Source organism: Urocampus carinirostris, chromosome 13 (assembly GCF_059441175.1).
Source record: "Urocampus carinirostris isolate Australia breed hairy pipefish chromosome 13, RoL_Ucar_1.0, whole genome shotgun sequence".
NCBI classification, from domain to species: Eukaryota; Metazoa; Chordata; class Actinopteri; order Syngnathiformes; family Syngnathidae; genus Urocampus; species Urocampus carinirostris.
In genome coordinates, this window is record NC_142361.1 from 7,426,859 (window position 1) to 7,453,874 (window position 27,016).

At 40.5% G+C, this 27,016-nt stretch overlaps 2 protein-coding genes, 1 long non-coding RNA gene and 1 pseudogene across 5 annotated transcripts in view; 1 reads left to right on the forward strand and 3 right to left on the reverse strand.

The window, feature by feature from the left end:
• parga (poly (ADP-ribose) glycohydrolase a) overlaps nt 1-3,684 on the reverse strand; it is a 36,440-nt gene extending 32,756 nt beyond the window's left edge. Inside the window, exon 1 of the mRNA XM_088351358.1 lies at nt 3,516-3,684. The gene's annotated coding sequence lies outside the window, so the exon portion shown is untranslated. The remainder of the gene's footprint in view (nt 1-3,515) is intronic.
• Nucleotides 3,685-11,134: 7,450 nt separating this feature from the next.
• The window catches only part of myofl (myoferlin like), a 54,674-nt gene continuing 38,792 nt past the window's right edge, over nt 11,135-27,016 (reverse strand). For both annotated transcript variants that reach the window (XM_088352039.1, XM_088352038.1), the window contains 22 exons: nt 25,321-25,502; nt 25,090-25,248; nt 24,682-24,783; nt 24,450-24,611; nt 22,588-22,753; nt 22,443-22,513; nt 22,354-22,368; nt 22,184-22,282; nt 16,821-16,949; nt 16,551-16,706; nt 16,396-16,487; nt 16,152-16,322; nt 15,714-15,862; nt 15,501-15,640; nt 13,174-13,262; nt 13,017-13,112; nt 12,802-12,943; nt 12,631-12,730; nt 12,362-12,555; nt 11,599-11,708; nt 11,381-11,528; nt 11,135-11,292 (listed from right to left, as the gene is read on the reverse strand). In XM_088352039.1, the coding sequence (XP_088208165.1) occupies nt 11,251-11,292; nt 11,381-11,528; nt 11,599-11,708; nt 12,362-12,555; nt 12,631-12,730; nt 12,802-12,943; nt 13,017-13,112; nt 13,174-13,262; nt 15,501-15,640; nt 15,714-15,862; nt 16,152-16,322; nt 16,396-16,487; nt 16,551-16,706; nt 16,821-16,949; nt 22,184-22,282; nt 22,354-22,368; nt 22,443-22,513; nt 22,588-22,753; nt 24,450-24,611; nt 24,682-24,783; nt 25,090-25,248; nt 25,321-25,502 (2,714 nt within the window). In that variant the 3' untranslated portion in view covers nt 11,135-11,250. The remainder of the gene's footprint in view (nt 11,293-11,380; nt 11,529-11,598; nt 11,709-12,361; nt 12,556-12,630; nt 12,731-12,801; nt 12,944-13,016; nt 13,113-13,173; nt 13,263-15,500; nt 15,641-15,713; nt 15,863-16,151; nt 16,323-16,395; nt 16,488-16,550; nt 16,707-16,820; nt 16,950-22,183; nt 22,283-22,353; nt 22,369-22,442; nt 22,514-22,587; nt 22,754-24,449; nt 24,612-24,681; nt 24,784-25,089; nt 25,249-25,320; nt 25,503-27,016) is intronic.
• LOC148353622 (uncharacterized) lies at nt 11,493-17,065 on the forward strand. Of its 2 annotated transcripts, XR_015852583.1 has the most exons (3): nt 11,493-11,547; nt 13,506-13,618; nt 13,675-17,065. It is a non-coding gene; the product is annotated as an uncharacterized LOC148353622 (long non-coding RNA). The 2 variants fall into 2 exon arrangements; XR_015852582.1 differs by lacking the exon at nt 11,493-11,547 and having other exon boundaries at nt 12,661-13,618.
• Nucleotides 14,325-14,443, reverse strand: LOC148353623 (5S ribosomal RNA; annotated as a pseudogene).

Genomic DNA, 27,016 nt, shown 5'->3' on the forward strand with positions numbered 1-27,016 from the left:
GGCCCTGTTCATGATTAAATGTCAAGTATTTGGGAAAGTTTAGTATGAAAAATCACTGTCAGATGGCAAGAGTGGCTTTGATCAGATCTTTGTCCAACAGTCGAGAAAGCCCCCACTATTTTGTGTTGCTCCTTGTATTCAATGATTGGGAGTGCTTTTCAATGCCTACATTTGCGGTTATCAAATTAAAGACTTTTTAAAAAATTTAAGAGCTGGGGTGAAACCTGTGGTATAACAATTTAAAAAAATAAGCTGTTGTTAAAAAGGAGGCAAGGTTTTGGGTGCTCCGAGGAGAGTGATGAGCAACAAAAGTATGAGTATGGATGTTAAGAGGGGACTGTATGGGTGTGTGATTGTGCCGACTGATTTGTATGGTGCAGAGACTTGGAGCCTGAACGCAGATTTGAGAAGGAAATTAAATGTTTTTGAGATGCCGTGTTTGAGGAGTATGTTAGGAGTGACAAGATTGGATAGATGGAGAAATGAAATTGTGAGAGATAGAACTGGAGTAGTAGTGGAACTGAGAAAGCGTGTGGATTAGAGTACTTGGTTGGTTTGGACACATGGGGAGGATGGATGAGGAGAGAATGTTGAAGAGGATCTACAGAGCAGAAGTAAATGGAAGGAGGAAGGCCGCGATTGACATGGATGGATGGTGTTATGAGTGCACTGCAGGAAAGAGGTCTAAATATAGTGGAAACTAGAGCTCTCGTTGGTGATGGAATGAGTGGAGGTGTTGTAAAAGGATAGTGGGATGTTTAGATGCGCAGGGCACCCGTTTGAAGTGGCAAAGGTAAACCAGTGAAAGCTGTCGGGCCCTGCTGTTGAACGGAAGAGTGAGTTGTGTCACCCTGACAGGGTTGGGTAGGGTTACTTTAACTGGATTACTTTCAATTACTTTTGGATTACTCCAATACCAAATATGCTAATAAAAGACAAAATAAACTAGATATGAATAAAATGACACAATTTTGTGCAGGCTTGGGGAGTAACGGAATACATGGAACGGCAAAAATGATGTTGGCAAGCTGTTTGGATTTATTTTCATTTGGTTTTTGTCGCATTTTATGTTCGTTTTGCCGGAGATCAAAGCGATCAAAGCCAGGAGAGAAAGCTTACCACGTGTTGTGAGTCTTCATTATATTCATATTTAGTTTTTTTTTGTCTTTTATTAGCATATTTGGTATTAGAGTAATACAAAAGTAATCAAGTTAAAGTACCGTATTTTCCGCACTGTAGGGCGCACCGGGTTATAGGGCGCACCCCCAAAAAATAGTTTTTGGTCCTATATCTTCCAAAGATAAGGCGCACCGGATTATAAGGCGCTACAATGGGAACGTCGACAAAACAGTCAGATGATTCAGTCAAACTGATTACCCCCTTAACATTCCCAAAGCTTGCAAAGAAGCAAATACGTGTCGTAGACACGTGCGAATGCGGTGTCCGTACGATGTCACTCAAATGCATCATTTCAAATATCATTCGGAAGGTTAAAGTCTTGGGATTCAAGAAATGCCAACCATTCCTTAGTTTCTATTTTCTTTTTCGCTCGCAACTTTACTGTGCATATGACAATAAACACTTGGAATTGAGTTTAATTCACTCAACTCATCACAGCAACATCAAGATCGTTCTAAAACAAGATACCGGGAAAATATAAAGCCGCATAGCTCACCTAAGTTCTAACGTTCAATAATGATACGCAATCATGGTCTTCTTACAACCGTGAGTGTAGTAAATCCAGGAGAGTAAAATGTTTACAAATACAGACTAATGAAACATGTTTCTTTATGGTGTAGTTTAGCAAGCTTGCTATTCAGTCATCTTTTTCGGCCAATTGCAGGGTTTGTTTTGGCCCTCTAGCCTATCTGAGGCTCCGAATAACTTCAGCCAATAGCGATCGATTTAACGGATGATTGACACATCTTTTTCCGCCAATTGCAGGGTTTGTTTCGGCCCTCTAGCCAATCCGAGGCTCCAAATAACTTCAGCCAATAGCGATCGATTTAACGGATGATTGACACATCTTTTTCGGCCAATTGCAGGGTTTGTTTTGGCCCTCTAGCCAATCCGTGGCTCCGAATAACTTCAGCAGAAAGCGATCGATTTGACTGATGATTGACACATCTTTTTCGGCCAATCGCAGGATTTGTTTCAGCCCTCTAGCCTATACGAGGCTCCGAATAACTTTAGCCAATAGCGATCGATTCAAATGATGATTGACACATTGGTTAGCCAATGAAACGTCGGTATATAAATCCCAGCATACACCGCGGACTACTCCACGTTCGGGGGAAAATCGAGTCGGCGGCTGTTGCGTAAGTTGCGAGACCTTGCGATTTAATATTGAGCCATATATAAGGCGCACTGTATTATAAGGCGCATGGTCAGCTTTTGAAAAAAATTAAGACTTTTAGGTGCGCCTTATAGTGCGGAAAATACGGTAACCCTACCCAACCCTGCACCCTGACCCGAGTGACATCGCCGCTTTCCGGTGTCATGTTTCACCGGGAGGGACATTTGTGTGTGTGTGTTTTGCTACTTTTACCCTTATTTAGTTTCTTTGTTTTTCTATGTGTTTGTCTTGCTGTCAGTCACCCCTCTCAAGGGATATGACCAGGGTAGATAGATAGATGGATCGATTACTTAACAATGGTAAAAGCTAGAAACATAGTTTTTTGACTGAAAAATGAGGGTTGAAGCCTTCTTTTGATATACAGTATATTATGCCAAGATAGCAACATAACACAATTTTCTGTGGGCCTAAAAAAAATAAATCCAAACGGAAAAAATTGACTGATATTCATATTTTGCCCTTCCCATTTGAAGGAAGCGTCTGACCATTTTGTCATTTTCCATTGAATGCACGAGTAAATGATTTTAAAAAATGGGGGGGGGGGGACTCGTTTTGGGAAATCATTTATAAGCCTTTATGATAGAAGGTGTGCCTTGACCTTTTTGGAATGGAATTAAATAAGTTTACCTTGGCTACAAAAAGGTTGAGCAACACAGGTACAGTATAGATTATGGTTGAAAATAAGGCGTCTTCCACGACGTACCGGTGAAAGGTTTAATACCTTTTGAAAATCAGATTTGACCACAACAGCAATTATTATCACTCAATTTCCCCTACATGCTTTCCATGCTTTTAAACAAGCGCATAGAAAAACAACCTTCGTTGCAAAAACTCTACATTGGATTTTGTATGCTTAAATGGACCGTGACAATTTGACAGTAGACTGGACGGCCTCCATAACCACTAAACAAACCCAGCTTTCAACTATCTGGTGACCAAAATCCAACCTGAAAATATGAAGTAAATAAGCTTGTTTATTGTCGTTTACCATACTAGTTTAATAATACAGAGTAAGGTGAAGCCTTGACGCGGATACATTTAGAGCTACAGACCATTTAACAGTAAGCTAGTAAACAAAATACAGTATTTGTTGTTTACTGACTAGCAAGGCTGCCGCAAAAAGCTCCGGTACTGTTAAATTTGAGAGAAAAAAACTTACAAGCACGTCCCTCCCAGGGCTTTATTCTGTGGCTTGATACATTATATTGTTTTCTTCCACTCCGGAGACAAAAGTGCAGCGTAACATAGTATATTTTTTAAATATACCGTTATTCTCCAATGTCTTCTTTATAGCAACGACTGCGCGACAGTTACTATCACTTGACGGTAGCCAGAAGTGGGGCCAATCACAACTGATTTTTGCTGAGAAGGCGGGGTCATATGGGGGTATCCTAGCTACAGTGAGTCGAAAGACTTTTGTGCTGTAACATCAGAAGGGCGGAAACAAAAGAAAATCACTGCAGTGCGAGTGATTCACTGGCTGTAGGAGTTTTGAACACTGCTGCTGTATACAGTAATAGTCTTAAGGTAAAACGAAAATCAACAATCCACACGATAATTGATCATAAAAATTGTAAAATTCTACCATAAAAGTATAAGACAAAACCAAAATTAAGTTGCTTTAAAAATGGTCTCATTACTTAGGCTATAGAATAGATAGATAGATAGATAGATAGATAGATAGATACTTTATTCATCCCCTAAGGGAAATTCACATTTCCAGCAGCATCCCTGAGCTGAGAACAGTACAATAATAAAGCCAAAAGAATACAATATACAAATACCCAGTGTGACGTGCAAATGCCCACTGTAGCGTGTTATATAGAGTAACTAAATAGTGCTACACAGAATACATATTGCAGTAAGATTCGGTAATATCCAATGTAGGTGGTGTGGTTTAATGTGGGCCTTTACTCTGCCGGGTGGAGTTAAAGAGCCTCATGGCATGAGGAAGAAAAGATCTCTTCAGTCTGTCCGTAGTACAAGACAGTGACAGCAGTCTGTCGCTGAAACTGCTCTTCTGTCTGGAGATAATGCTGTGTAGTGGATGCGATGGATTGTCCATGATTGACCTCAGCTTTTTCAGTGCTCGTCTCTCAGCTACTGTTGTTAGGCTGTCCAGCTCTTTGCCCACAACTGAGCTCGCTTTCCTAGCCAGTTTATTGAGACTGGATATTGTATTGAATATTGAATATTGAAAATATTGTAAAATACCGCGCTGAGCCATCATGGCCTGCAAGGATTTCTTTGCTGGCCTAAAAATATCAGAATTATACGATTTTAATTATATTTTGTCCATTAAATTTAATAAAATAATTGCAATTTGTCTGTGTTCCTCTCTTTGATTTTTTTGCTGGTTGTGCTGCTCCCAGATGTGTGCTTTCTTATAGAAGTGTAACGGGTGTAATAATAACTTTTATTTTATTGAAATTCCTGCTAAAATATGTGTATAGTTTTTGGTAAATGTCCTGCAATGCTGAGTCCAACAGTGCCATCTGCTGGTATGGGGTGGGGTTTGGTTTTGGCTTCTAACATGTGACCAGGAGGCGGGGTTTTGTCAGTTTAACCAGAGTACTACAAAGGTAAGACATATCTTTTGGTGCTCCACAAAATAAGTTAATTTTAAACATTATAACCCCAGCTGACAAATCTCTCACCATGCATAGTAATGTGATTGATATTGTCAAGCTGTTTTGATTTATTTTCGTTTTGTTTCTGTTTTACTAAATATTAATTCCCCTTGTAGAGATCAAAGAGATCAAACCCAGCAGAAAAAGCTAATGTTGTGACTCATCCATTTGCAGGTAAATTGTACCCATTTTTATACTCATTATTGTTTTTATTCCTATTTTTTCATATACATTAAAAAAGGATGATGTTGGTTAAAGTTCAGAGTAAAGAAAAACATGTTGAATTCATTGTAAACGTTAAAAATCCACTATACGATCTCTTGTTAAAAGTATCTTGTTAAAATGCAAAGATTTATAAATGTATTGTGATATTCTAAAATGTATTTTCTGTAAAGTGAAAAGACAGCTCTTTGATATGCTTTGTTGTCAGTTTAACCAGAGTACTACAAAGAGATCAAAGAGATCAAACCCAGCAGAAAAAGCTAATGTTGGGACTCATCCATTTGCAGAAACTGTAATAATAAAAACCTCATCATCCAGTCCAGCGTGAATGTGGATCTTTGGTGGGACACGTACAACGCGGTTACATTGGTGCCGTGACCCGTGACTTCTATCAAGCTCTCCGAACCGAGGACTGTCCTACCTGCCACATCATTTCATAAAGCCATCAGCTCACAGTATTTAAAACTGCTATACAGTGACGTGTTACGCAGGCGATTTTGACTTATTTACATCTTTGAAACATGTTTACTCAGAGCACAAGTGACGTTTCTGAGGGTGTAGCTGATCAGATGACAAATATTATTCAGGAGATAGGACATAAATTGGCTGATAGCATATTCACAAATATACAGTCACGTAATATAGTAGCACCTAACGCTGCTGCCACACAAGATGAAGCAAACAGATTGAGTCAGGTGGTAACGCAGAGAAAGGTTAAGGAACCGCCGTCATTTATTGGGGATGGCTCAGACTCAATAACAATACATGAGTGGGAAGATCTAATGAGGACATTTATAAAAAGGAGTGATGTGAGACTTGAAGAGCAAGCAGAGGAAATCCTTATACATTTGAGAGGAAAAGCTAAAGATGTAGTTAGGTTTAGCATTAGAAACAGTAATATAGACGTCTATACCCGCCCTGACATGATTTATAGTCTTCTCAGGAAATACTTTAGCTGTACCAAGTACTCTGCTGTCCCTTTAGCTGACTTTTATTCAACTTTGCCCAAAGACCAGGAAGACCCCTATGACTACTGGCTGAGACTAAACAGAGCAGCTGACCTTGCCTCTGAGTGCTTGAGTGAGCAGGGCAAAACATTTGACAACCCTGAAATAGAGGTTACTCGCATGTTTATTCGGAACTGCCCATGCAAGGAACTGGCACTCACTTACAGATCAAAAACCATCGAAAAGTGGTCAGCATGTGAGGTACTAGAGGTGCTGAATGAATACCACGCTGAGAAGAGCTACAAAGCAGATTCCCTACAACAACCTGCGAATAGAGCGGAAATTGCCGTACACAAAGCTGAGGTGAACCATGGTCCAACCCTCGTGCACGAGCCACCTCAGACTTTTAGCTTCCAACAACGACGACGGCGGCGGGAAGTCGTTAACGTCGATTCGACGGTGATTTAACGCGTTAAACAAACCTCCATTGGATTTAAATCAAATGGAATTTTAATCAGGGCGACACTGAGAATTCTGGAAGAAGTTCGTCTTGGTCGCGGGATTCCGCCGCCATGGCTAGCATGGGGAGCCAGGCCGCGAGCAAGCCCGCGTCCGGGAAACATGGCAACGTCCTGCCGCTGTGGGGCAACGAGAAGACGATGAATCTCAACCCGATGATTCTCACCAATGTTCTGTCGTCGCCATATTTCAAAGTTCAACTTTACGAGCTGAAGACTTACCACGAAGTCGTGGACGAAATTTATTTCAAGGTGACTCACGTTGAGCCATGGGAGAAAGGAAGCAGAAAGACTGCAGGTCAGACTGGAATGTGCGGAGGGGTCCGCGGCGTGGGCACAGGCGGCATCGTGTCGACGGCCTTCTGCCTCCTTTACAAACTGTTTACGCTCAAGCTGACTCGCAAGCAGGTGATGGGCCTCATCACTCACACAGACTCACCATACAGAATGGCATGCTCTACAAAATAAGGAAAGATCCTCACATGGCCAAGAAAATCTTCCAGTTTGTGGTGCCTGATTCATTGAAACAGAAAGTCCTTCAAGGTTTACATGACTCAGCAGGTCACCAAGGCCAGAACCGTACTTTGTCTCTGGTGCGGCAACGATTCTTCTGGAATGGCATGGAACGTGATGTTGTGAATTATGTCAAATCCTGTCAGCGCTGTGTAGTAGGGAAAACACCGGAACCACACAACCGTGCACCACTCAAGAACATAGTCACCTCTGAGCCTATGGAGTTGGTCTGTATAGACTTTTGGACTGCTGAGCAAGAGAACAAGTCTGTAGATGTCCTGGTCGTAACTGATCATTTCTCCAAGATGGCGCACGCCTTCCCTTGCAGAAATCAAACCGCCAAACAAGTTGCTCGCCGTCTGTGGCAGGATTTCTTCCTTGTCTATGGTTTCCCACGGCGTATCCACTCTGATCAGGGAGCTAATTTTGAGAGCAAACTGATCAAAGAGCTTCTAGAGATGGCAGGGGTGCAGAAATCCCATACCACTCCGTACCACCCCATGGGAAATGGCATCGCAGAACGATTCAACCGAACATTGGGAGATATGATCAGAACCCTTCCCCCTCAGCCCAAAGCAAAGTGGCCACAAATGCTGCAGCAGCTCACATTCTGCTATAACTGCACAGAGCATGAGACAACAGGGTTTGCACCGTTTTACCTAGTGTTTGGTAGGATCCCTCGTCTCCCTGTCGATGTCATGTTTCAACATGCTAATACCAATGATGCTGTTGTCAGCTACTCTGACTTTGTACGCCATCTGAAGAAAGATCTACATGAAGCTGCTCAGATTGTACAGAGGAATACTCTCAGAGAACAGACTCGTCATGCCAAGCTGTACAACCGTAGGGCCAAAGGATCACCTCTCGTCGTGGGAGACCGGGTGTTGATCGCCAACAGAGGTGTCCCGGGGAAACGCAAAGTTGCAGACAAGTGGGAGTCAACCCCGTATGAAGTCATATCAGTCAAGCCTGATCTCAATGTCTACAGAGTCAAGGATTGTCTGACGGGCAAAGAGAAGGTAGTTCACAGGAATTTGCTGCTCTCTGTTAGCTTCTTGCCCTGTGAGGATGATCTGGCCAGCGAATCTGAACACTCAGAGTCTGACGCTGCTATGCATGGAAGTGATGTATGCCCTGATTTACCTGACGCGGTTGAAGACAGTGATGTCCGTACAGTAAACTGGGTGATACAGGCAGGTGAAGAGCAAGTTCATCCAGAAGTGAAGGATAACTCACTAGACAGCAGATCTGATGCCCAGTCCGACTCTCTCACAGATGATACATCCAGTCGAGGAAGTCAGCACATCCCCGAACAAGATGTTGACCATACTTCAAGTGACAATACGGAAAGCCCATCACAGTGCTCTGAAAACATGATCCCTTTGGGTATGGGTCTCCCAGACGAGACCCCATTGAACACTGACCATCTGGACGCAGACTCCCCTGATACTGACTGTTTAGACTTGACTGCCCCAGACCTTCAAGCTCAGGTTATTTGTGCTCAACCTAACCGTTATGGTCTTAGGGTCCGCCAGTCCATCAGGCCTCCTAGTCGTCTTATTTGTCAGATGAATGACCATGTGGTAGGTGACAATCATCTGTCCGCAATATCTGCAAGTTCCTAGTTTAAGTTCAGTAGAGATGCACTTTCAGTTTGAGTAACAAAGCTTGAGTAAGAAACAAGAATTGTGCCTATGTGAGCACTTACAACTACAGGAACAATGTTTGATATTTCAGAGATGTAACAGGCATCTTTGAGTCTGTGCTTAGTTAGGAGTTTGCTCGCCTCCTTTCTTTTCACACTCCTTTTTGGGAGAGTTTTAGAACTGACATGCACTTCAGTTTGTTCCTTGTAATAATGTACCAGTTTTCGTGTCCTCTTTTTCATCAGTATTTGCCTTTTTGGCATGTGATTTTTTTTCTTTTTAGTGTAGCACTCCCATATTTAGCAGAATTTCAGGGGGGTGTATGTAACGGGTGTAATAATAACTTTTATTTTATTGAAATTCCTGCTAAAATATGCGTATAGTTTTTGGTAAATGTCCTGCAATGCTGAGTCCAACAGTGCCATCTGCTGGTATGGGGTGGGGTTTGGTTTTGGCTTCTAACATGTGACCAGGAGGCGGGGTTTTGTCAGTTTAACCAGAGTACTACAAAGGTAAGACATATCTTTTGGTGCTCCACAAAATAAGTTAATTTTAAACATTATAACCCCAGCTGACAAATCTCTCACCATGCATAGTAATGTGATTGATATTGTCAAGCTGTTTTGATTTATTTTCGTTTTGTTTCTGTTTTACTAAATATTAATTCCCCTTGTAGAGATCAAAGAGATCAAACCCAGCAGAAAAAGCTAATGTTGTGACTCATCCATTTGCAGGTAAATTGTACCCATTTTTATACTCATTATTGTTTTTATTCCTATTTTTTCATATACATTAAAAAAGGATGATGTTGGTTAAAATTCAGAGTAAAGAAAAACATGTTGAATTCATTGTAAACGTTAAAAATCCACTATACGATCTCTTGTTAAAAGTATCTTGTTAAAATGCAAAGATTTATAAATGTATTGTGATATTCTAAAATGTATTTTCTGTAAAGTGAAAAGACAGCTCTTTGATATGCTTTGTTGTCAGTTTAACCAGAGTACTACAAAGAGATCAAAGAGATCAAACCCAGCAGAAAAAGCTAATGTTGGGACTCATCCATTTGCAGAAACTGTAATAATAAAAACCTCATCATCCAGTCCAGCGTGAATGTGGATCTTTGGTGGGACACGTACAACGCGGTTACAGAAGCACTTAACCAATCAAATTTCAGCTATTACTTGTTGCCATGGTCAGAAATCTACTGGAGGCCTTCACAATCAATTTTGCAGGCCCTGAGGCATGACATAAGTGTGGATAAAGCTGGTGGTTTAGCCAATCATATATCAAGTTTGCGTGATAAATACTTCTAGCTGGCGTCAGCTGTATTACAAACTATGACTGGCTTTGTGGCGGGAGCGGAATTATCACAACCAAAAGGTGAAGAAAAATACAGTATCCCCGTGTCCACTGGTTCTGTCAAACTGACATTTTCAGCCCTAAATCAAAATAAAATTTATGACAGAAATACGACAGGACAGACTCGACTTTCAGCATTGGCTTTAATGGCAATAGAAAAGAACTTCTTGACGGAACGGAAAAGCACGGAGAATTTCTACGGCAGAGCAATTGAAATCTTTTTGAGGAGATGGATTTTGTGCACGAATAAAAACAATTTTTGGTGCGTAAAATGTGGCTATATTCATAAAATATATTGCCATTTTATGAGGTTATCATCGATGCTTTTTCATTTGTGTCACAGCTGTGGTTGCAGTCAATGTTTTATAGTTATAAAATAGTATTTGAGGGTTATTGGTAAAATGTCACGCCATACATAGCCATAACTGTACGAGTTTTCCAGATACCATATAACCATCTGACTATTAATATAATCACATTATTCATTTGATTTTAGTTAATACATTTCTTGATTATATATGTATTTACTCCAGGTTGTTTATTTGATGTTTCGTCCAGTCGTTCCTTGCACTTTTTAAGTGTGATTCATGGCTGGACTTTGGCCAGACCACAAACAAATTTCAACAAGTCTGCTTATCTGTCCACGGTTGAAAATAAGGGCATTTGGTAAATTTCCACTACGTTAAGAGACTTCTTTCAAACCACACCTCTGTCTCGTTACACATCGCCCTGCCAGTTTTCCAGAGCTTTTTATAAACATGGTCTCTTTGATTTATTGTAATTAAAAACTTCAACTGAACTACTCTGCTCAAGCATGTTTACCAACACAGAGGTAGAATATAATGCAGGCAAGAGACAAACACATTTTCTTCAAAGAAGTAGAATCAAAAACGTGGAGAAGAACTGACTCCAGCATTCCATATCGTAGACACAATTACAAAAGTCAACATCATGTAAATTTTATTAAAAATAACACTTTGACATCAGACAGAATGATACAAAAACTGAAAAAAATCTCATGTGCTCTTCGTTCTCAAGGTTGACAGTATATTTTTTGTATTATTTGGAGAAGGGCTTCACAATCTTCATGGAAATGTAGTTCTGTGCAAATAAATTGGAGAATGAGTACGTCAAAACAATATTCTGAATACATATGCCCATTATTTTGTATGAGTACACTGTGACTTACAGGTAAGGAGTAGAAAAGGATCCCGAAAAACAGTATGACTAGCAGCAGAAGAATCCCGACGATGAAGAGGAGTCGGAATCTCCGCCATACGATGAACTTCATGGTCTTGCAAGGATTTGTAAACCAGAAGAAGGACGTGTCAGGACGGCTGTGGAGAAAACCATACTGTAAGTCTAAATGACAGACTTAAGTATGACTCATATTTGAAGGATAGTTACTTGGGTGGTTCCAGTTTTGGGTTCATGTTGGGATCATCTCTCCCTTTTCCTGCCGGTCTCTCCTCCATCTCCTTCTCCTCCACAATTTCCAAAGTCATCTCTACTTTCCCCTTTAAAATAAAAATATACGTGGTAAAATCTGACATGATTACTTGAAGTTGCTTTTTGACTTTACAATTCTACCCCTTTGGAACAAATGCTACGTTCTTAATAAAATAATATTTCTGTATGGGAGAGTGCCACTAGATGACGCCAAAGACTGTCAATTGAATTGAATAATCTTTACTGTTATCGATATCAACGTAGGTGAACATTGTTTGCAACATTATTTGACTTGGCACTCCAGGATAAACACCTAATCGAGACTAAAAAAGAGAAAAACGAGATAAAAGAATTCCCGGATAAAAATGCTTTATTTCATTTTATTCTAGTTTTTTTTACTCAGAAATCAAGATAAAAGCAGGTAGGCGATTTGGAAACCATAAGGGTTTTTTGAACTTAGTTAGGCATTGTTAACACATAGTTAATAAAGAAAATATTAAACTTTCAACTTTTTTAAGGACACCTCAAACGATGCACCCCACTTTTTTTTTATTAAACCAACGTTTGCGCCTAGGTTCATTTCCACGATTACTAATGCCCAATTTGGACACTGGGCAAAATCAGCAGCTAAAAAGAGATAATCAGCTTGACATGTAAGATTTTTAGTGACTCAGTGTTCACAGGTTGGTAGGGTTTTAAAAGTACAAGGTTTTAAACTCACGGCAAGAACTTTTTTCCCGTTCTCCTCGATGGCGCACGGCCACCAGCCCCGAACTGACTTTTGGGAGAAAAGCGAGTTGAATTCGGACCTTTTGGACGTGTTGGAGCTGATCATTCCAGGTAACATTTTTAAACTGCATTTTTCGGGGGTCTTCGCAGGAGCGATCAAGTTGAGTAAGTCCAACTCAACGGAGCCTGTAACAGAAATGTAAACAAACGTCACAGTGGCTGTTGGATTGACACTACATGGCCTTGATTTGTCTTTTTTACCCAGGTAGTCATCCAAAGAGAATTTATCATTGTCCCATATCTGGACAATCAACTTGGGAGGAATCCTAAATTCTGTCTTGTCTAGGTTCCAGAAATGTTCCTAAGAAAACATGGAGAACGAACATTTTTTTTGTATCTCCACGCAATCAAAACGAAAAAACAATGACTCACTTTCCTCGAGACCACACACAGCTGCTCCGCTGGAAGATAGTCGAAGGCAAAGACAAACCTCCAGTTAAAATTGCCATCACCGTCCAGTGATCTGTAATGAACGTCGGTTTTCTGTTTGTCCTCCTCCATTCCTGGCATCCATCTAGGGAGAATTTAAAAAAAAATTACACCTGTATTTATACTGTAAATGTTAACATGTGCAACATAATATATACCCTTTTACATAGATATCGCTCATGTTTTCCCCCGTGATGCTTGTTTCATCCAGAGTGACATCAGTTGTGTTCCAAACAACAGCACGCAGGAAGTACCTATTTGAAAGATAACGCATTATTCAAAAGTGCTACTCCTTTGTCGCCCAATATTTCGTACTTTTTAGCTTTCCGTGGAGTTATGTCACAGGGAGGGCCTGGAAGACCGAGGCTTTTGGGAAAGATGTCCACCCACATCTGGATTCGCCCCTGTGTTTGTAAAAAAGAGGGAAGTTAAACAGAAGTGTCTCGTGAAGTCTAATTCTGGCATGAAGAATGACCGAAAAAAGCTAAACACTATTGAGGGGCAAACTAGCAGACTTTCAGGATTTTATTTATAACATTTTCCTATTGTCATAAAACCATAGGAGTAATTATTTTTGTCTGTAGTTTAAGGCCCGATCCATTATAAAAGTACTGCTCTGATCCCATTTTTCGGTACATGCACTCCAGGTTTCTCACCATATCTGTAAAAGAGCCTCGACACCCTGCTGAGGAAACTAATTTCAGAGGCTTGTGTCCAGGAAGTTGTTCTATTCGTCAAGACTCACAGCTTATGACCACAGGTAAAGGCATTAATGTATATCGACTGGTAAATATAGCGCTTTGCCTTTTGTCTCAGCTTTTTCTTCAGAAAGATGGACCAGTGAAAAGTTCGCATGACGGCAGACGCTGCACTGATCTATCTGTCGATCTCCTGTTCCATCTTACCCTCGCTTGAGAACAAGAATGCAAAATACTTTAAATCCTCCACTTGGCAGGATCTCACTTCAACCCAGAGATGGCATGTCATAGTTTTTCAGCTGAGAACCATGGATATCAGACTTCAGTCTTTAGACTCAACTGCCACTCTCTACCCCCACGAGACAACTGGCTTTAACTGGTTGGGTTAACCGTGTTGATTGAGTTACTGGTGCCGATTGACGAAATTTCAATTGTAATTTAATCCATCTATGGCTGTGTTCTCGCCAAGAAGCGGCACAGGGGAGGGGGAAAATGGACAATATGCTGGCTGTTTTTTAAGTGTGTTCTACATTTATATAGCGCTTTTCAAGTCAATGAAGACCTCCCAAAGCGCTTTACAATGTGTTTCACACTAACCCATTGTCACACACTCACATACTGATATCAGCATCAGCCATGCATACTTGCTTTTGTGAGACAATTGTGATTCAGTGTCTTGCCCAAGGACACTTTGACATATAACACGGAGGAGCTGCAACTTCTTGATCCCAAGATGAGCGCTTTCCCTCCTGAGTTACTGCCGCCCTGAGCTTACACCACCAGGTATTGCCAGATGGTCTCCCATCCTATTACTAACCAGGCCCGACCCTGCTTAGCTTCTGAGATCGGACGAGATTAGGCGTGTTCAGGGTAGTATGGCCGTAAACCAGGTAGCCGTTAAACCCAATACGCATTTCTTAGGAACTCAAATTAGGCACAACAATACAGAATCCTGTGTTTCTGTAAGAAATTATAATGTTGCAATATTTACTCAACTCCCTTTTTCCCAAACATTTTTTCCTTTGTTAATTAGAAATGCGAGTTTCTCTCGTTAACAATCTTTATATTAATTTGTTTGATCCAATAGTTTGTTAGAATCCAACCACTCATATTATACTTTGTGTGTCTCTACTATTTTCCTTCTGGACTGATCAATCATTACCCATGTATAATGACTGAAAAAAACAATAATTTAAAGCTAAAAATCAAATATGATTAGAGTATTGCTTCCTTCATGATCAATGATAGACAAAATATGAGGCTATTTCAAATTAATTAGTGTGGGAAACCGTCAGTACATAATTCTGGTCAAATCTGTTATCACCAAATAAGATTCTGAACCAAATTAATACAATTTAAGTTTCACAACGACCGCTCCAGGGAAAGTTAAAGATCAGGGCTTGAGGAAGCCAACTCCACCTAACACATAATCTGCATTAAGCAGAGATGTAATGCAGAAGCCCCCAATCTCGACCTCTTCTATGCCTCTCATCTACCATCTCCGAGCCAGAGGACCACTAAAAGTCGTCTTACATTTGCCAAAATCCATCTTGATTATCTTCAAGACTTTTCGGGAAACATATGGATTGATGAATCCAAAATTGAACTTTTTGGCCAATAGTGAAGCATGGTAGTGGCACTGGGATGGTTTCTTTAACATAGGGCCAGATAGGCGTATAAACTGCATTTTGTATTTCCTTGGGTTGTCCCTGATATTAACATTGTTTTTTAGTGCAACATCTGAAATCTTTGTGATGTATGAATAGGCACTGTAGAACAATAATAATTAATTTTGGTGACTTTCAGTGTCAGATGAGCTTTTTAAAGGAAATCATATGAAACAACCTTCACAATAACAAATTGTAACACACAGGATGTGCATATATTGTGTGTTTCACTGTTTTTTCAGCATTTAATATGGTTGATAAAGAGAGCATTCCTCACCTGGGATAAGTTGGGTTGGTGAGAGCTGCACAGTGTCCTGGTTTCCACATGCTCTGGTACCAAGCCCTGTTCTCTGAGGACATGCAGTGGCAGTCGCTCGCTGGCCGGGCCAAGGTGCGAGTGAGTGGGAGTGATTGTCTCTAGAAAAGGACACCACAGATATCGTGCATTAATGGAAATAACCGGGGCAAGCTCACCACACATCAGAAATACCAAAATCCTGTAGGCAGTATTCTTTTCCTGAAAAAGACAGCGTGCTTCCATCTCCCTCAAAGCGAGGTGGTGGGATTCCTCTAATCTTTGCTACATTTCGTAGGATTTGAGAAGGTTTCAGCTGGTCTCTCCACTGATTTATCCCGGAGCTGCAAAATAATTGAATATCAAACCATGTCGCAACATTTTGTTAGAAATTGCGGTACAGTATTTAAAACTTAAAAAGAATTGTTTTCACTTTGAATTGCAAGTTCAAAATCGGTAGAAAATACAAGTTTTATCGTATGTTTTGTACAAAGTGTCGCAAGCCTGAATGCATGTCTGGATTTAAGCTGTAAATGATCAATTGTAGTTTATTTTTTATTTTTAAAAAGCTGAAAATTGAATTGACAGCCCTGAATTTTGCTCTCCATACACTACAACCAGGAAGGTACTCACACACAATAAGTCTGTGGCAGGCCACAGCAAGACCTGAAACGGGACAGCAGTCGGTTCTCCAAATCTATGACAGTTTCTCCCACTTTTTCGTCACGGCTTAGCAAGTCATAGTCATACACTGCAATCTTCAGATCCTTGTCTTGGGGCAAGAAGCAGAACAGCTCGAACATCCTAAAAAATAGTTGATGAACTTTTTACCCTCAATCACAACCTAAAGGGTTATTTAAACTCTGAGCTGTATCACCTTCCAAATTCTGGATTTAGCGTGTTTGGTTGGTAGTTGTCCCTGTCATCCATCGTCTTCCTTCCCAGTGATATCTTGACATAGGGATCACACTAAAGGAGAAATATATTATTAACTTCAACTACAGTATCACAATGCCGTAATCGTCAGTGTACCATTCCGTTTGTGTCCTTGGGCTGCAGGTCGATACAGCGCACTACATATATTCTGACCAGACACTCCTGAGGCCCGCTTTCAGGGAGCTCTCTGAATTGCCGAGGTGGAGCCTGTACTCCAGGGTCATCGGGCAGTGGGTAAATCTTGAATGAGCCCTAATAATTATCAGCAAAGAGGAAAACGGGAATAAAAAGTTCACAGATCTAGAAGAAGTTTAGCGTGGATTAGTTCGTGATTATATTTGTTAGCATATTTGTCTGAAACTCTACCTTGAATTCTCCCACAACAGAGGGATCGTCTTCTTCTCCATCTGTTTTTCCCCGTGAGAGTTTGAAGGTGCTGCAAAAATCTGTGAGTCCCTGAAACTGCTCCACTTGTTCAAGTTCACAATCATACACCTGTTAATGGAACACATGCAGTTTGGTCCACTGGAATTTAGACTGGAGTATAATTTGCACGAGCTCACATTGTGAACCATAATACTCATTTTGAAAATAAAACAATCAAAATAAAATTATGACCTGTTTGCTTTCACGTTATTGGTATATCAATAGGATACATTTTTGGATCCTTGTCGTACTTTTTTCCCTATTCCAGTTTTTCTAAAATCCTGTCCATTTTAAACATTCTTATTGTTGGTTCTTTAACACATTTATAAGCAATATTTCAGAATCTAAGAACTATTTAATGGAAGAGTATTTATTTTGGTAACACCTGGTGAAATCCCATCTTAAATCATATTAACGACAGTCAATTACTGAGCTAATTTTTTTAACTGTGACCGTAGACTTGTTGAAATTGTAACTACTCTTCAAAAGGTAATTCTTTGAAATTGATAGACAGCCAGACAGACAGACGGACTGATTGATCAATGTACAGTCAGATGGGTTGATTAATTGATGTAAAAGTAAGACAGCAAAGTTTTGCGTAAAATGATTATGCAATTTGAGTCAAGACTGGATCGATTCACCACTTGGCTTAGAGCAGGGGTGTCCAGACTACGGCCCGCGGGCCGCAGTTGGCCCGTGGGTCAGTTTTTATTGGCCCGCAGCAAATTCTGAAAATATAGTTGAATGTGGCCCGCACATGGCGCTTGAGCTCAACTCTGTTGCATTTCTCAGTTTTAACACTATGGAGCCAGTAACGAAAAAGGTGCTTCTCCACCCATAGATTCGAGATCCCCTGAACTGTAAAACATTGGAATTGTGTTTTCTTTGCTTATTTGATGAACCTTCTTGTCATTCATTTGAACTGTCATTGAAAATCAAAGTATATTACTGTGTAACTTATTCTGACACAAAATAGATTGATTGTTAATTCTAAACCCTATCAGTGCAAATAAACGTAAATTTTGCTACTAAAAATAGGTTAACAACGAAATTAGAGTAGATGAAACTAAAAAAGAAATAAAACATCCATCCATCCATTATCTGCACCGCTCATCTTCAGTAAGCAATTCGCAATTCTGAAATTGTGTGAGTTTGTTTAAAAAATAAACCAATAAAATGTCATTGTGTTTTAAACACACCAAAATTGTGTCTCTTGTTTACGAGAATCCTTGTTGGTTCACATTGTACAAAACCACACAAAAAGTAATTTTCAAATTGTATTGTTTTGTGACAGGGCAGCACGGCGGCGCAGTGGTTAGCGCGTGTGCGGCACAGTTCTGAGGTCATGGGTTCAAATCCAGCTACCAACCTTCCTGTGCGAAGTTTGCATGTTCTCCCCGTGCTTGCGTGGGTTTCCTCCGGGCACTATGGTTTCCTCCCACATTCCAAAGACATGCATGTCAGCTTAATTGGCCGGTCCAATTTGTCCCTAGGTGTGAATGAGCGATCAAATTGTCTGTCCCTGTGTGCCCTGCGACTGGCCGGCAACCAGTTCAGGGTGTCCCCTGCCCACTGCCCGGAGATGGCTGGGATGGGCTCCAGCACCCCCCGCGACCCTACTGAGGATAAGCGGTACAGATAATGGATGGATGGATGGATGTCTTGTGACAATTTGATTTAAGAAATTAATCCGCGTAGGTGGGTGCACCTATTTTTTAACCAATTTTGAGTGTACAGTAAATGGTTTTGGGAGAGAACATACGTGCCTTTTTTAGCTACTTAATCCGTGTTGAAAGTATTTAAGATGGCGGCTGCGCATGGATACATGCTTGCGGCTAGCTCTCCAGCTAATCTTCTATTTATTGCCGTTCTCTTGTCTTTTTTGCTTTCACTTTTGGACACATGTGTGGCCAAAAACACTTACAGTAGGGACGAACTTATTCGGTTGGGTGGGCGTCTAAATTTCGATTTTTCGGGCACTTTTTATACCGCCCATGATATACCGAGCGAACTTCAAAGAGACCCGGCATCCTTGTGGACAGCTATTCCTCTTAATAAACGACGCCGACGGCCCCGTAAAGAAAGGAAACAGAAGCGTGGTTGCCGTGCAGGTAGATGTGTGAAGCGTGTGAAGTCCAAGCAGCAAGATGGACGCGAGGATGGACGCGAGGATGTAACTAATTCCACCATTCATTCCTCGCCGGACAACCGACGCTTTAAACTCAGCGCTCACGAGCGGCCACAACGCCGGGAGCTTTTGAAGATCTCGACAAAGACTACAAAGAGTTCAGCTAAGTCAAATGATTCAGCAAAGCTGAAATTTGGTCTGTTAAATATTAGATCGCTTGCTCCAAAAGCTTTACTTGTTGATAACATTATTCGTGATTATAAACTTAACTGTATGGGTCTTTGTGAAACGTGGTTACGCCCGGATGAGCACTTAGCGCTAAATTATGCCTCTCCCCCAGACTACGAGAGTAGTCATATAGCACGCACGCTGAAAAGAGGTGGTGGTGTTGCGCTAATCTCTGAAAAATCGCTCAAATTTAATACACGTACCTCTAATAATTACAAAACGTTTGAGGCTCTTGTGATGCGGTCCCCTCAATTGTCAATTGATGTAATAACTATCTATCGTGCACCTGGGCCATACACAACTTTCTTAGACGAATTTGCTGAACTTTTGTCTGAACTAGTAACCTATGCAGACAAAATTATAATTATGGGAGACTTTAACATTCATATGAACTCCCCACACAGTTCACTTACTATTGCGTTTAGTTCTCTAATTGATGCATTTGGTTTTACTCAACTGGTTGACTTGCCAACCCATAAAAATGGGAACACGCTAGACTTGATTCTGACTCGAGGAGTTTTAACCTCAAACATTATGGTTCTACCGTGTACTACTGTTATCTCTGATCATTATTTAGTGACATTTGAGGTGCTAACTAAATGTAGACTTAATAAAGCTGAGGGATTTAGCGGACGCAATATAAGCACTGGCACAGTTTCTGAGCTCTTTGAACTCCTTCCTGGAGCAGTTGCGTCCTTTCCTAAATACAATGGCTCGATTGACTCACTCATAAATGAGTTCAATACCACCCTGACTAGAGTGCTGGATTCAATAGCGCCCATAAAACTAAAATCACGTCCTAAAAGACGCACACCTTGGTTTACTGATGAAACTAGAGCCCTTAAAAAAGAATGCAGGAAATGGGAGAGAAAATGGCGCGCTACCAAGCTTGAGGTTTTCCATCAAACCTGGTGTGACAGCTTGTTAAAGTATAAAGCGGCCCTTGCCTCTGCAAAATCGGCCTACCTTTCGAAGGTGATTGCGTCTCAAAAGAACAACCCCAAAGCCCTTTTTGACACTGTAGCATCGCTTACAAGGCAACAGGCTACCGCAGACAGTTCGACACACTCTGCTCAGGACTTAATGGTCTTCTTCACTAAGAAGATTCAATGCATACAGGAAGAAATTGCAAAAGATATTGTTAGTACCACACGTATTAAAGGACTGAAATTTACAGATGCACGACAGGGTGGCTGCCCTGGGAAAATGGCCGGTTTTAGTGAACTGTCACTTGATGATCTCAAACAAGTGGTGAATGCGGCCAAACCGACAACTTGCCAGTTCGACCCTCTCCCAGGTTCACTTATTAAAAGTCTTTTTAGCGTCCTTGGGCCTTCAGTTCTAAATATTATAAATACATCACTCTCCTCAGGTGTAGTTCCAGCAGCTTTTAAGTCCGCCGTTATTAAACCCACACTGAAACGACCCAACCTTGATCCAGAAATATTAAGTAATTACAGACCTGTGTCAAACCTACCTTTCCTCTCTAAAGTACTCGAAAGAGTAGTGGCACAGCAGCTGAATGCTTTCATATCGGAGAATAACCTTTTTGAATCCATGCAATCAGGATTCAGGGCTAACCACTCTACTGAGACAGCTCTGATCAAGGTAACAAATGATCTCCTAATGTCAATGGATTCTGGCGCTTCATCACTTTTGCTGCTGCTGGATCTTAGTGCTGCTTTTGACACAGTGCGCCACAATATCCTACTAGAACGGTTGGAAAAATGGATTGGTCTCTCAGGAGCCGTCCTCTCGTGGTTCAAATCTTACCTCTCAGATAGGACGCACTGTGTTAAATATGGTGAAACGACATCTGAGCCCTTTAATGTTACCTGCGGTGTTCCGCAGGGTTCAGTGCTCGGCCCCCTACTTTTCAACATTTACATGCTTCCATTAGGTGATATTATTCGCAAGTACAATATCAGCTTCCACTGCTACGCAGACGACACTCAACTATATCTTCCGTTGGAGGAATCTTCCACACTAAACTGTGGAAATTTGGAGGCCTGTCTCACTGAGATAAAAGAGTGGATGTCACTCAATTTCTTGCGTCTTAACTCTGAAAAGACCGAAATGTTAGTCATTGGTCCTTCTAAATGCCGGGACTTATTCGCAAAAACTGCTGTGAACATTGACAAATGTCACATCACACAGAGTGACTCAGTTAAAAATTTAGGTGTCATATTTGACCCTGATCTATCCTTTGAGATGCATGTAAAGCAAATTACTAGAACTGCCTTCTTCCATCTTCGCAACATTGCTAAAATCCGTTCAATACTGTCTCAGTCTGATGCGGAAACAATAATTCATGCATTTGTTACCTCCCGTCTCGATTACTGCAATGCACTACTCTCCGGTCTCCCGAAGTCCAGAATCAAGTCTCTTCAGCTAGTACAAAATGCCGCAGCGAGGCTTTTAACTAGGACAAAAAAGTACGATCACATAACACCGATTATGGCTAACCTGCATTGGCTCCCAGTTAGCCAAAGATGTGACTTCAAAGTTTTCTTAGTATTGTACAAAATCATACATGGACTTGCTCCCTCTTATCTTTCAGATCTGATCTGCCACTATGTCCCGGTCCGAAGCCTACGATCTGAGAGTGCTGGTCTTCTGATGATCCCGAGAGCAAAGAAGTCTTCCGCTGGTTCGAGAGCGTTCTCCGTCCGGGCACCGGTGCTGTGGAATGCTCTTCCCCCTGAGATTCGATCTGCAACCTCAGTGGAAATGTTTAAATCTAAACTTAAAACTCACTTCTACTCCATTGCATACGAATAACCTACTCCTCTTGTCGGTTGAAAATAGTTTGTGTAATATAGTGTAACAATCTGTGAAGCCCTTTGAGACTCTTCGTGATTTAGGGCTATACAAATAAAAATGACTTGACTTGACTTGACTTGACAACAGATCATTCGTAGTGTACACATGAAAGTTACCATATCACCTGTAAAGTGTCATATCCCATTTTCAAGTAAGGCCCACACTTCTCCTGCTGTCCAACTGAAGCATAGAATTTACTCCACCAGTCAACTGCTTCCTCTTCCTGCACAATGGAAAGAAACTATTAGACCAAGGACACTCAAATACAGCAAAAAATTGCAGAAATAAACATACCTTGTCATCTTGAACCTGTAATTTACAAGTGAAACACCGTGTCAATAAATTATAACCTACACAAACGTGTGAGTGTGTTTACAATCCACCTCAGCTTTGACGGGAAGCTTCTGCTCAATGTCTATGATAACATCTTCCTGAGCAGCCGTTATCATTGCAACTGAAATTACGCAGAAAATCGTGAATAATCTTGATTTTGGATTGATGTGTATGAGTATGCACTTGAGTATGTACCCCTGGCAGACATGCGGACTTGATTGCTGACTCGATAGGGGTCGCAACGAAAGTCTTCCAGGCAATCGATGGTGCATTGGCCCACGACCGGCTTCCTTCCGAAGGGTCTGTGGTCAATGACCTTCAGGACAATGGGGGGAGTGTACATCTCTTCTTTAGGGAGGAGCTGGAAAATAAAATTGGACACATTGTGGAAATTTTACTTATGAACATTGATTGCTGCAAGAGCACACTGAACTCCAGTTTATAGCAAGCGTACTTTACTGCAGTGTTTTTAACCAGTAATCCAGTGTTATGTAGTCAAGGGAGGCGGGTAAAGCTGTATTCAGTGTTACAGTTCTATCTCATTTACTTTTGGATTTTGTTTTTCAAAACTGCAGAAATGTCATATTAGATTATGCATATTATTAATCCAATTAGTATGTAACGTATTACTGTGCAGAGTGTCTACAGACGCAGAGGGAGGCACGCAATTCTCTTGCCAAATAGCATAGGGCAATAGTGAGACCAAGAATTCTGATATGGTGCACACCTTAGCCCCAAACAATCGGACTACTGATAATATTAGCAAGCAAACAGAAGTCATGCCATCCAGCTATTTTATTCTCCATGCATGGTCTTTTCTTTACAATGGAGGTCTACTGTGAGGATCCAGCATGCTAATGTCCACCAGAGGGTAACAGAAGACTATTTAACAAATGAACCACCGGCTTATAGGGACAGCACAACAAGATCCATAGCATCGTTGTTTCTGCTTACCCGTGTCACTTCGCTGAACCCTTGGCGCCTGCCTTGTGCGAAGTAAGACTTTTGTTTTCATCCAACCTTGATTTCTCAGACTGTGTTTTTTGTTGCCATTAACTTCTCCCTCTCAATCTAATTTCATTTATTTGTAACTCTGACTGTGCTCAATCAGACACAAACTTTATCGTACATACATGTCTCGCAGGATAATGTAATGCCATCTGATTAGTGACAACAAATTAATAATCATTTGTAAAAAAAAAAAAAAAAAGCGTGCAATGTCCATTGTTTGCTATCTTCCAGTGATCCATGTCTGTAGATTGGAGCAGATTGCCCTTTTTATAGATTGTTGGCTTATAAGGTAGTTGGTTGGATCCCTTAATCACTAGGGGTCGTGATTTCCTGTGGTGTGTCTTGGGCAAGTTCAGCCTAGTGGCGCCCACCCCTCTCCAGGCTAACATATGTTTAGTATTAGATCATTTTGTTGGATACATATATTTGAATTCGCCTAGCTCAATAAATAAATTAATAAATAAATAAACAAATACAAATCAAATTGCATCTTAGAGAAATGTAATCATATGATGTAATTTTCTTATTTTTCTAAAATTGGAAGAAGTTAATTTAATCCTGTATTTTGTCCCTGGCATGTCTCAATTTGGTGTTATTTTTTCTTTTCTGCATGGATACAATATTTACAATCAACAAAGTTTTAAAACCACAAAATGGAGATAAATATCTTTGAAAAAGCAGCAATAATTTGTTCAACTACAAGATAATTTTGTTTTATTTAGGCATCGTTTTATTTTATTTGTTTTGGGGCAAAATAAGTTGCAAATATAGTAAAGTAAAAAGTAAGAGAAAAGTTATTTATCATTTACTTGTACTACCTACTGGGCTCCAGCCGCAACAAATGATCAGAACAGCTTTACAGTATATTGTAAATTTATAATCAACTCTACCTTAGGTTAATAGGCAATCTTTTTTACCTTAAAATCAAAACAAACACTGGAATCACAATTTTGACCAATGGTTGACAAGCAGTGCGCATCGAGATTGTTTCCAAATTCAAATTGTGTGCTTTGGCTCTGTCCTACTATATACAGGGTTCATCATACCACTTTGAGCTGCAGCACAGATCCGGGAAAATTGGGGTTTTTCTTGAAATTCTTGATGATGGCCGTTTGGACGATTTCACCACCACATTCCACAATCAAGTTGGGCGAAGTCACCGCAGCCAGCTGATAGCTTTTCATGTTCCTCAAGCCCCAAGTCAAGACCTAAAGGTAAGAATGACATTGTTAATTTTAATTATCAGACTTCAGTGTAGATGTAGGAGTGTCAAGTTACCTCAATGGCAGTAAGTTGCACAACAGGCCTAATTCCTTGAGGAACCATGAAGAGCTTCTCCCCCCGTCGAGGTGGGGCCAAAGGAAGATCTTCTAGATTTGTCTGCAATATCCAATGGCAGCACTTATCAGCAAAAAGGAAAACTCGAATAAAAAGTTCACAGATCTAGAAGAAGTTTAGCGGGGATTAGATCGTGATCATATTTGTTAGCATATTGGTCTGAACCTCTACCTTGAATTCTCCCACAACAGAGGGATCGTACTTATCATTTCTTAACTGTCATTGATGCATAGACTTGTCGGCTACAGACATCTTGTTTTTAACTGAGCTGGCTCCTTGTGAATGTTTAAACTGGGTTGGCAGTGAATGAGTTAAGAACTTCATTTAAGGTTGATGTTTTTCACTTACCTTATCCTTCAGCAGAAGTTCGGCTGCCAGCAGTACTTCACCAGCAGTCCGACCCTTCTTCGTAACTGAATACCACTGCAGTTTATTTCCAGATGCTTCCTTGAGGTTCAGTTTGACTACTGGAGGGCACATACAGCGACCCATTGACTCATCTTTACCCTGAAGGACAGAAAACGCTAAGAAAAGCCCGGTCATGTTCCACTTAGCCGAGATTTCTGTCTTCAAACGAACCACTTTGTCGCTGTCGTAAAGCTCCAGCACAACACTTGGTGGGTTGAGGGCTATGGTTTGCGGGTCCCCGTAGATTTCCACATCCTCAAAGATGATGGTTTGATCCCATGTGGGGTTCAATGTGGCATTGATAACTTCAGTGGTCTTGCTCAAGTGAAGGAATGACACATGGGCATATGGATCTGTTCAGAGCAATAGAGGTTAAGCCGCAGGGGTATTTTTTGTAAAAACTTAAAAGAAGTATTTAGTTTAAAAATCATTTAAAAGTTATCAACTGATTTGACTCCATCCATTATCTGCACCGCCTATCCTCAGTAGTGTCGTGGTGGTGCTGGAGCCCATCCTAGCTAGGGCAGTGGGCAGGGGACCACTTGAACTGGTTGCCAGCCAGTTATTTTTGACAACGCAAGTATTGATGAATACATTTATTTATAAAGTTGTGTTTAAGTCTCCCTTGCTCTAATTTTTGGTGATATTTTTACCTGAGCTGTATGTTCACAGTGCATTTTGAATATTATGAATACAATTGGTTCTATGTTCTATGTTCTGCATGTAATGCAATAATCTGTTGAGAGTCTGCAAATGCAGAGTGTGGCACGCAACCTCTTGCCTCATGGCAACGGGCTGTAGTGAGACCAAAGATTCTCTTGTAGCGCACACCATAGCTCCAAACAATAGATATAGTCATACAATAAGCAAGCTGACAGCAAGTCAAGCCATACAATATTATTTTTTAGTTGAATTTAATAGTTTTCATAATAGGGGATTACCTATCTATGGATGCTTATATTCAAAAGCAGCGGTGCATTGATTTAAAAGTATAGGTTAAGGTAAGACAACAAAACATGTGTTTCTATGCTGCAGTTTATATATTGCATTCTTGCTCTGACAATCAATTTAATGCACAAGATGTAGGTTAATTTCTTTATAAATCTGATTTTGCCTTACCAGAAACAATCCTCCCCTCATCGTTGCAAACCATTATAAAGACACAAAAAATAATTATGTTTTGTGTGTGTTTTTATTTTATTTTTTAATATAAAATGCACAAGAAAATACCGGCTATCAGTATCGGTCTCCGAGGCAGGATTTTATCAGAAACGGTCGGAAAATTTACTTATTGTGCAGGTGTAACAGAGTTGAAATTTGATTGGTTTGAATGTTTTTTTGAATTCTCACAAAATCTGTGTTTTTGTTGTATTACTGTTAATATTCCGGTACCTCATTCAATTGTTAAGTGATGGGCGTCTGCGACTGTCTTTTTCGTTTGGCACTTTATGGGCTTCAGCGCTTGCCGTAGCTTCAGCCAATTTGTATCGAGCTGAAGGTAAGATGTGCCCAATAAAAGTTGGATAAGAAAATGCATATTTTGCTAGATATATGAGCTGCTTTCGCAAAGTATTTTTGTATATAAATATATATAAGTTGTGCTAAATGATGTATATTAAAAAAAGCACTAAAAAAGAAGTAAAGTAATGTAGCTTGAAACGATGATGCAACATGTTTTGATGCAATATGTTTTGACGCAAACACAGCACGAGGTGCGGCCTGTTGAGCGATGACCCGTTTTTTGTATCTTTAATGTTTTAGATAATTGCTGTCGTGAACAGATGCCCTGACTTTTCTATTGTTTTGTTTACTGAATGCAGGTACGTGGGAAAGTTATGTTCATTGTTATTATTGAAGTTTCACTATT